The 11405-nt window shown below is 45.2% G+C and overlaps 1 protein-coding gene across 1 annotated transcript; it reads left to right on the forward strand.

The window, feature by feature from the left end:
• Positions 1–1691: 1691 nt before the first annotated feature.
• On the forward strand, positions 1692–8654 carry LOC308325984 (uncharacterized protein; the record flags this gene model as incomplete). Its single annotated transcript, XM_080778783.1, has 9 exons — positions 1692–1810; positions 1908–2027; positions 2425–2508; positions 5161–5190; positions 5518–5677; positions 6224–6313; positions 7363–7488; positions 8048–8146; positions 8647–8654. The coding sequence occupies exons 1-9, from the start codon at positions 1748–1750 to the stop codon at positions 8652–8654; spliced, it is 780 nt and encodes a 259-aa protein (XP_080634909.1). The 5' UTR covers positions 1692–1747.
• Between the last annotated feature and the right edge of the window lie 2751 nt (positions 8655–11405).

The raw sequence follows: 11405 nt of genomic DNA on the forward strand, positions 1-11405 counted from the left end.
GGAATCTTTGAAATGTTTCATAGTTTTAGAAATATAGTGCTTTCAAATTTGAGACATTTATAGGCAGATAGTGGCACTTCAAAAAATCACTTTCACCTAGAAACTCCATTCACACTTTGTAAAATTCAGCTTACTGTGGAGACACATGCTGGAACTTTTTACTTTGAAATGTTTTGTAGTTTCTGAGTTATTTAACTTAAACGCCCAATGCATTCTCAATGGCAATAGCACAAACTTTGGCATGCTACATGAACCCATGACCCTCATCAGTCTGGCCCCTGTCTGGACAACAACCCCCTTCCCCAAAGGTAGCTCCCTCAGAGGAGGGAGTTATGGCCAAATATCACAATGCGACAATATCATTATGCTTACAATATTAAGAATTCTGTTTTAAGTTAATAGTAGTGGTAAAATGTAAACTATATTTTTGGGGTAGTTAATCATTCAGTCTATCCACTATTGAGAGTATGTTCTCTCTTTAATTACAGCAGCAGTATTTATTTTAGAAGCTTAAGTCCTTGTATCAGTAAGTCTTGAATAGATTAGTAAAGATAATGTGATATACAGAAGGTGGCTGTAATGCAACTATTAAGGATGCAAACTGCCTTAATACCCCATGAAGAAGAAGGATCAGTAAATCTGTGATCCACATAATGGGTCTAGAGACAAAAAGCCAGACTGTCTATTAAGCCAGGCTTGCTGATCCCGGCTCGCCAAATCCGCCAATTCTGAGCCTCGCTTGGCTTTAGTGGAACGGAATAAACCAGGCTGTAAAGATCAGGATTTAAAAAGCCTGGCTTTGGCCTATATCCTGGATTAGTTAATCCAAGATTCGTGAAACAGGCCCCTGGTACTTAAGACACGCAAAATACAGCCGAAAGTGTCTACTGACTGTAACGCTGTGTGATGGTGATCTACTGACAGCTGGAAGGCCGGAGAGCGGCCGCACCTACAACCCCACCCTCTGACAGCCCGCCCCTGGTCCCGCCCCTGGCCCCGCCCCTTGTCCCGCCGCTGGTCCCGCCCATGGGCCCGCCACGCCCACAGAGACCAGCCTGCTCGGCGCTGAGGAAACCGAGACGAGTCCGGTAAGAAGAAAATGGCCGATTACTACTTACTCACGCCGGGGGCTTCTTTTTTATTTATTTATTATTATATTTTTTATCCCACGATTTTGTAACCCATTTTTACACCCCTGTGTCAATCATCTAATGTGATCCTGGGCTCTACACACCCTCCACCAACCTGGGGAGAGCAACGGACTTGAACTCCAAGTTGCTCCTTTTACACCTGACAGGGGGGAGTTTCCCTGGTTGGACGTATAGCGCGTGGAAGGAACACGTTATTCCAACCAGTTCCTTTCCCCTCCATCAGGCGCCCCGGCTGGCCAGGGGGAGGCAGTTTAAGAGACCAGGATTACGGGGGCTTCTTTGATGTGCATTCTGTTGGCGCCAGCGCCAACAGAATGGTGTCACACGGGTGTGATTGTTGTATAGTTGTACTGTGTATTATATTGCAATATAGATGTGTGGTCACACCTACTGGTCTCATGGCACTCTGTTTGGGAGCCGCTGATATACTGCATGCACTTCGTAGATCGTGCTTTCCTGCTGTGATTGTGTGTGTGTGTGTGTGTGTGTGTGTGTGTGTGTGTGTGTGTGTGTGTGTGTGTGTGTGTGTCTAAAGGTGTAAGCGCTGTACGGCGTGCGTGAGGACACATTGCGGGCACTGTAAATTCTGCAGTGACATGCTGAAGTTTGGCGGAGCGGGGAAGCTCAAACAGACCTGTGTTCTGCGCCAATGTCTCGCTGTGAGTGTCAATGCGTTCTCTATTAATATACCATAACCCAGAGGTGGCGCTATTTCTTGTCTCTCACCTCATATCATCATCATTTTCGTCCTGTCAGCCTGGCCTGGCCCTCTCAGCGGTGTGTAGAGTCTGTAAGGAGCCAACCCAGGAGAAGGCCTTCATGATGCTGATGGAATGCATCACTTGTACCCAGATTGTCCATCCTGGCTGTCTCACGGTGGGTGACACACGCACGCACACACACACGCACACGCACGCACACACATTTTAATCATTTATTTATGTCCACATAAGAGATACAAATACAAGGACACAAATATTTACACGGTGCCGTACAGAATGCAACCAGCAAATCCCGAACAAATAATATATATATTTATATGTTAATATCCATTAACACTCCGATTGTTTCTTAGAATTGGACGGGATGATTTAGATCAAGAGTTATTGTACGTTTTAAGATTTTCGGTCTTCGACAGCTAAACAGGGGGGGGGGGGGGGGGGGACCTCCACCCTGAAATCCTCCGGGAATGAAGTCTATAGCAACATTAAGGGTTTTTCAGGCTTTCAGGCCTGAGTGGGTTAAATGTAACATTGTGTGCGTTTCTGTGCAGGTCGAAGGTGACGGGGTGGTGAATAGAGACCTGCCCAGCTGCTGGGAGTGTCCCGAGTGTGTTCAGGGAGTCACTGACCCAGAGGTACGTAAACCACTGACCCAGAGGTACTGACCCAGAGGTACGTAAACCACTGACCCAGAGGTACGTAAACCACTGACCCAGAGGTACTGACCCAGAGGTACTGACCCAGAGGTACGTAAACCACTGACCCAGAGGTACTGACCCAGAGGTACTGACCCAGAGGTACGTAAACCACTGACCCAGAGGTACTGACCCAGAGGTACGTAAACCACCAACACTCTCACACCCCATGGAGTCACTGACCCAGAGGTACGTAAACCACTGACCCAGAGGTACTGACCCAGAGGTACTGACCCAGAGGTACGTAAACCACTGACCCAGAGGTACGTAAACCACTGACCCAGAGGTACTGACCCAGAGGTACTGACCCAGAGGTACGTAAACCACTGACCCAGAGGTACTGACCCAGAGGTACTGACCCAGAGGTACGTAAACCACTGACCCAGAGGTACTGACCCAGAGGTACGTAAACCACTGACCCAGAGGTACTGACCCAGAGGTACTGACCCAGAGGTACGTAAACCACTGACCCAGAGGTACTGACCCAGAGGTACGTAAACCACTGACCCAGAGGTACTGACCCAGAGGTACTGACCCAGAGGTACTGACCCAGAGGTACGTAAACCACTGACCCAGAGGTACGTAAACCACTGACCCAGAGGTACTGACCCAGAGGTACGTAAACCACTGACCCAGAGGTACTGACCCAGAGGTACGTAAACCACTGACCCAGAGGTACTGACCCAGAGGTACTGACCCAGAGGTACGTAAACCACTGACCCAGAGGTACTGACCCAGAGGTACTGACCCAGAGGTACGTAAACCACTGACCCAGAGGTACTGACCCAGAGGTACTGACCCAGAGGTACGTAAACCACTGACCCAGAGGTACTGACCCAGAGGTACTGACCCAGAGGTACGTAAACCACTGACCCAGAGGTACTGACCCAGAGGTACGTAAACCACTGACCCAGAGGTACTGACCCAGAGGTACTGACCCAGAGGTACTGACCCAGAGGTACTGACCCAGAGGTACGTAAACCACTGACCCAGAGGTACTGACCCAGAGGTACGTAAACCACCAACACTCTCGCACGTCACCCCATGGAATCACTGACCCAGAGGTACTGACCCAGAGGTACTGACCCAGAGGTACGTAAACCACTGACCCAGAGGTACGTAAACCACTGACCCAGAGGTACTGACCCAGAGGTACGTAAACCACTGACCCAGAGGTACTGACCCAGAGGTACGTAAACCACTGACCCAGAGGTACTGACCCAGAGGTACGTAAACCACTGACCCAGAGGTACTGACCCAGAGGTACTGACCCAGAGGTACTGACCCAGAGGTACGTAAACCACTGACCCAGAGGTACTGACCCAGAGGTACTGACCCAGAGGTACGTAAACCACTGACCCAGAGGTACTGACCCAGAGGTACTGACCCAGAGGTACGTAAACCACTGACCCAGAGGTACTGACCCAGAGGTACTGACCCAGAGGTACGTAAACCACTGACCCAGAGGTACTGACCCAGAGGTACGTAAACCACCAACACTCTCACACGTCACCCCATGGAATCACTGACCCAGAGGTACGTAAACCACTGACCCAGAGGTACTGACCCAGAGGTACTGACCCAGAGGTACTGACCCAGAGGTACTGACCCAGAGGTACTGACCCAGAGGTACGTAAACCACCAACACTCTCGCACGTCACCCGATGGAAGCTGCTGAAAGTCTGGGTAACATCCACAACCAATATATGGCAAAGTGTTGTAAATTGCATTATACTTTAATGTGACGTGTCAAACTAGGGGGTTTTCATGATTCTGAACCCATTCCAAGCATTCATTTTGCACGGAAAACCCTCCTTGGGCTGAAAACGGCCATAGCCACTTGCCAACAATTGTGTTGCGATGGCGGCTATGGCCGTTTTTAGAAATAGTTTGTAGATAGTAAAGTGTGGAGGAATCTCGAGTTGGCCAGACCTCACTCTCACAGTAACTAACTATTAAAACCCATAGTCTGAACAGCATAAAACCCATCCTCTGAACGCTGCAACGTGAAGCCCACTTTGACAGGCTGGGATGGCTTAGGGTCGACGACAGAGTACAGCATCTTGCAATGGGTCTGGTCCACAAGATTCGATACACCACTAAGATACCCATGTACCTGTCTAAATACTTCCTTAATGTAAACGAAGTCCACACCCACAACACCAGAGGGAGTGCAACAAACCATGTACAACCCAGATTCGGCACAAACAAGGGACTAAATTACTTTCGCTCCTATGCCACCAAAATGTGGAACGCCCTACCATATGTTTTGATGAATTGAACAATGTGGACCCTGTTGTAAACAAGTGTAATGCTTAATTGGGTCGTCCACTCACAGTTGACAGTCTCTGTATTGAGTTTGTGCTTGAAATGTACTGTAATTCTACAAACTGTTAATAAATATTTCAATCAATCAATCAATCAAAAGCTGTGCTCTGAGGCAGAGGCTGCAGCACAGGCTGCAGCACAGAGGCTGCAGCACACGCATCATAAATGCTGTTAAGACCGAGTCATTCTTGTTTCCCCCGTGTCTCCGGTCGGTGTTTTGCTGTCTGTACATTTCTCTCACCCAGATGTTTTCTCTCCTCGTAGCCGCCTAAAGAAGAAAAGGTGTTTCCACTGGTAAGTTCAGACCATTTAGTATCGAAGCCCTACATGTTTAGTTGACGATGACGACTAGTGAAAATAGCCGATCTACAAGCTCACCAACGCATTGTGACGTGACACATTGTGAGCTTGTAGATCTGTGCGCCACTCCTGCATGATGAAGCACGGCGTTCATTCACTTAAAAACATACAAGGTTTTTTATGCCTGACAGCAACAGCATAACATATAACAATACCTATTATATTATATATATATATATATATTATAATAACAGTATAACTCTCTCCCTCAAAACACTCTCTCTTCCCCCCCGTCGACCTTCCCTTTGGTCTGGTCTTCAGAAGAGGAAGTCCTCTCTGTTTCTGTCTCCTCTCACCCTCTCACGCAACGGCAAAATATACCCACGCCGCAGGGACTGGCACGACCCGCTCAGACACGACTCGGCTAGCAACTCCACCAGCGACTCAACGACCGACACGGCCAGCGAGGGAGACCACAACGGTTTGTGGTTGGCCTGTTGTTATGACCTGGCTCTTGGGCCATAACAAAGGAGGAAGACTAGTTTCCTGTTTAAAAGTGCACAAACCAATATTGATACAGGCCCTAGTAGCCCAACTACAGGGGCTGTAACACCTGTCTAGAATGTTGGTGCTGATGTTGGAGAGACATCGAAGACCCCAATTTTCACGATAAGGGTCTCTGACATAACCAGCAGGATAAGAACCCGATGGGCAGTTCGGCTCCCCAGCACCAGAGTGACTGTTCCGAAAAGATTTTGTCGAAAGCGCTCAAAGACCGGCTAATTAGTTCCATTGTTTCGTCAGAGATTTAGACGAGAGTCAGTGTAGAGAGAGACACGTAGTGCAGCGAACAGGCAGAAAGAGAGAGAAAAGATGCGATCGCCTTCTTCAGAAGCAAGAGAACAATATTTTATAAATTATTTTAGTATATTGCATATACTTTTTTCTGTCATTGCTTGGCCCCTGTTATCACTGCTCGCAGGTACATTTATTATTGTTTTTGTAATGTCTTCTTCTTTCGATCCAGGGCTATTAAAGCATCATTTGACGTCCAACTCTAACAACATCCATCCTAAAGTCTTCGTGAAGAAACCAGTGATCAAGCTACACAGGATAGGTATGTGGCTGTGGGACTATGGTCCCTTATTGTTTGTGTACCTTATGTTCTACACAGGATAGGTATGTGGCTGTGGGACTATGGTCCCTTATTGTTTGTGTACCTTATGTTAAGGGTAGGTCTAACATAGTGTTGCTGCGGTCAGGGTTTTAAGGTTAGGTTAAGGAATAGTTTTGACTGAGGTTAGGTTACGGTCAGCTATTTAAAATGCTCATTTGTTAATTTCATGGTGTTCTTTCTCTCAACTTCACTGCTGTACAGTATGTTTCTATGGTATTTTTCTTATTGCTTGGCCCCTGTTATCGATGCTTGCAGCTATATTTAAGGGACCAAGACTACTTGGTCCCTTATTGTCATTGTCTGTTTTTTCCTTCCTCGTCTTCTTCTCCATTCTTCTTCCTCCCTAATACATACATGCATGCAGCGTCATATGCTTATGCAACGTTACAGTATGGTAGAGGGTGATGCCAAATAGCACTGAACCCAGTCGTACTCCAATTGGCTTCGTTTGGCCAAAAGCCATGGATCTTGTTTACACATGTGACTTGACTCATGGGGAACACATCTGTCACTTTGACCAGTAAGCTCCGCCCTCATGTTCTACACACAATCTATGGACCCTTAACTGAAATCCCAGTTGATGAAAGGTTTGTGTGCAAACAGTTGTAAAATAAATGTAGTGATCTGATAACGTACACATTGAACAGGCATAACTCACGGTCTGTCTGTCTGTCTGTCTGTCTGTCTGTCTGTCTGTCTGTCTGTCTGTCTGTCTGTCTGTCTGTCTGTCTGTCTGTCTGTCTGTCTGTCTGCCTGTCTGCCTGCCTGTCTGTCTGTCTGTCTGTCTGGCTGGCTGTCTGGCTGGCTGTCTGTCTGTCTGTCTGGCTGTCTGTCTGCCTGTCTGTCTGTCTGTCTGGCTGGCTGGTGTACGAACAGCTGCAATACCGCAGGGTGACCTAACATTGAGCAGCCTATGCTTGGTCCTGTCTTATTGGTGCTTACAGCTATACTTAAACTTAATTTTGTAATGTCTTCTCCTTCTTCTTTAGATCCAGAGATATTTAGATACAATTTGCCGTCCAGCTCTAACAACATCCATCAGTGTGCGAGGGAAGGATTTGTAGCAGCGATGCAAACCACCGTGTTGAAACAAGTCATCAAGTTACACACAATAGGTAAGTACTGTTTTTATTGTCATTGTTTTTGTTTTTGGGCCAGAAGGGCCTCTGGTCCCTTATTGTTTTTGAGGAGCCAAGCCTGAATTTATACCTTTTCTTCTTCTTCTTCGACTTCTTTTTCTTCCGCCACTTATTGCAGTTCTGGCTTAACCGTGCATTTGTTTTTCACGAAACGCAACGATATGGTAGAGGGTAGGGATGTCAACGGGTAACCGGATAGCTGGCTAGCCGACTGTTAAGACATGCAAATCCCTTGACTCCTTCAAAACCGCTCTCAAAGGGCACCTACGGACGGCTGCAATTCTAAACTGGCCCCCGTAAAATCTGAATCCCCCCCCACCCATTTCCCCCTCACTGTATGTTTCTTTTCCCTTTTTACCTCTATTTCCCTTTTTACCACAATTTCTTTGTATTGTTAAATGTTTGTCTGTTAAAAGGAGCATAGCCGACAGAAATGGCACCATCGATCTGAGTATCGTTGCATTCAAGGTTCATGTAGAACTGGCTCCATTAGATCTCCAGTTCTTACAGTCATTATTCACTTCCTCCATTTCAGAGCGGTGTGTGGAGTCCAGACTGCAGGTGAAGATGAACTCTCCAGACTCAGCCTGGGACGTTTCTATTAAACAGGAACCTGAAGCCCAGCCACACCTCAGTACGTCTTTATTCTATGATAAGCTTGGCAAAAAATATCATGACAATTAATGTACATACTGTATCTAGATATGATAGGACCACAATGCACAAAGTCCCCAGGACCTTTCAGTTGTTGTTACTGTACCTCTGTGATATTTGCATTGTTTGACTAATTAAGTAATTAATAATAAGGCAACATGCATAACCCTCATTGAATATGCAATACAAAAGGAAAACTGTACCACATTGTATATTCTTTCTACAAGACAGACAGACAGACAGACAGACAGACAGACATGCTTTAGATACAAATCCAGCTGTATATGGCTTGGCCTGCAGAATAACTTGCCTCCAAATCAGAGCTCACATTGATTGATTGATTGATTGGTTGTTTAAAAAAACATATCACTCAAACAAATTAATCTGCCTGGATGTACAGTAGCCTACAATAAAACATTTAGGCTAAAAAGGATAACTTTGGATCACGGTTTAACGTTAAACCCACCTGTAACCCTGTAGATATTTAGTTGTCAGTCTTCAGTAGGTAATAGCTATTCACATGGAAGATGGAAATAGATTTACATTTGAGGAATCCTGTGTTGACTGTCATGTTATGTTTCTGTTCCTAGACATCCTGCACATGGTTGTGTGTAAAGAGGAGGTTTCTCCTGGACAGGAGAGGAGCTCCAGTCTGCTCCAGGAGGAACCAGAGCCTCGTCACATTAAAGAGGAACAGGAGGAGCTACATCAAAGACCAGAGGATCCTGTTGGGTCAGGGACTTTACCAGCAGTGACAAGTGAAGTTGATGATGAAGAGAAGTCTCCACACTGCTTTGAAATCGAAGTTGAACTTGAATCAGACACTGACGTCACTGATGACAGTGATGATTGGGACGAGACCAATGAAGGTCAGTCAGTGTTAAACACGGCGACCAGAACTACATGAGTGGGAAAACATGGAGTTGGTATAATTATTGAAAAAGTTAATTAAAACACGTAGTATTAACAGAAGCTTCATTGCTCCCGTAAGAGGGACTTTCTTGATAATGAGCCACCATTTTAACCCAGCTCTCACGGTCTGTCCCTCTCTCTAACACAGGTCAGCCATCATCTTCCAGTCATCACTTGAACAGGACTTCTGTCTTTACTTCAATTGGGCCGAGAGAAGTAAATGCATCTCATCTGATTTCCACAGCGAAGAAAACCCACGTCTGTAAACAATGCGACGAGGGTTTCTTAAGCTCATCTCTGCTGAAGATACACTACCGTTTCCACACCGGGGAGAAATCTTTCCACTGTAAAGATTGTGGCGAGAGTTTCAAATATCCATCTCTGCTGACGGCACACCAGCGTATCCACACTGGAGAGAAACCTTTCCACTGTAAACAATGCAACAAGGGTTTCAGCCGCTCATCGCATATGAGAACACACCAGCGTAGCCACATCAGAGAGAAACCTTTCCACTGTACACATTGTGACAAGAGTTTCAGTGGTTTAAGTAACATGAAGGCTCATCAGCGTATCCACACTGAAAAAGAAAAACCTTATAGTTGTAAACACTGTGACAAGAGTTTCAATAGGTTATTTGAACTGAATAAACACCAGCGTATCCACACTGGAGAAAAACCCTTCCAATGTACACATTGTGACAAGAGTTTCAGTGATTCAAGTAACATGAAGGCTCATCAGCGTATCCACACTGAAAAAGAAAAACCTTATAGTTGTAAACACTGTGACAAGAGGTTCAATAGTTTACGTGACCTGAAGAGTCACAAGCTCGTCCATACCGGAGAAAAACCTTTCCACTGTACACTGTGTGACATGAGTTTCAATCGGTCATGTCAATTGAAAATACACCAGAATATCCACAAAGAAAAACCTTACAGTTGTAAACACTGTGACAAGAGTTTCAATAGTTTACATGACCTGAAGAGTCACGAGCTTGTCCATACCGGAGAAAAGCCTCTCCACTGTACACTGTGTGACATGAGTTTCAAATATCCATCTAATCTGAAATCACACCAGCATTTCCACAAAGAAAAACTTTATAATTGTAGATATTGTGACAAGGGTTTCAATAGCTTTGCTGACCTGACTAAACACCAGCGTATCCACCCTGCAGATGGATAAGCACTTATTCAGTCCACTGTAAACAGTGCAACAAGAGTTTTAAACAAAAATCTAATCTGAAGTAACACCAACATATCCACACGAGAGAGAAACCCTTCCAATGTACACATTGGATTTATGTAACCTGAAGGCACACCAGCGTATCCACACTGAAAAAGAAAAAACCTCATAATTGTATCCACCCTGGAGAAAAACCATTCCACTGTACACAGTGTAACAAGAGTTTAAAATATCCATCTCTGCACCAGCATATCCACACTAGAGAAAGAACATTTGACGAAACATTGTGACAATAGTTTCAATCTGTCAGGTGCCATGAATAAACAGCAGCGCGTGTCCACAGTGGAGAAAAACAATCTATCCTGTAAACATCTAGTGACGGGAGGTTCAAATTCGATAACTCTGGTCACTTGAAAGGACACCAGTGTATTCACGCAATGAGGAAATACAATGAAAACTTGTCTAGTTTAGTAAATAAACACCTGTATGTTGCCAGGGAGGTAAATAGAAAAGCTGAACTATTATGGCTATGGATATTCATACTGCTCCTGTCAACAGAGGCCTCAGCTTGACATGGTATGTGGCAGTATCTCTCTCTCTCAGGCAACACAGACTTGTCGTCATTTAAGGAAATTCTCAATACGCTGAGATATCGGGACCTAAGGCCATCCTCCAGGATGACAACGCTCACCCCCCACAGAGCCAAGGTAGAGTACCTGTGATGTGAGAGTACCTACCGAGTTCCATACCACTGAGTGTAAAATGTATAAAGTGTAAAAATGACCAATATGTGTTCTTTACTTTACTTTTTGTGTTGCTTTGATTTTGTAATGTAACCTGTGTACTTTGTGTTGCTTTGATTTTGTTTTATTATGTTACTTGTGTCATGTTTCCTGTACAGCACTTTGGTTTTTGAAAATGTGCTCTATAAATAAATTTTGATTTGATTTTGATTTGATTTGATTTGATTCTTTCTTTCTTACTGTGTGAGAGTGCAATCATCCAATCCACTAAGTAACTCAAAGAAAGGGTCAATAACTGAATACCGCGCTGGACCACAAGATTATAACTGCAAACTGTATGCCCAGGCAAACATTTGAATGAGGAAATGTTATAATTGCTCTTCAGATGTCAAGGTATCACTTTTT

Source organism: Protomyctophum bolini (genome assembly GCF_963924005.1).
Source record: "Protomyctophum bolini genome assembly, chromosome: 2".
NCBI lineage: Eukaryota > Metazoa > Chordata > Actinopteri > Myctophiformes > Myctophidae > Protomyctophum > Protomyctophum bolini.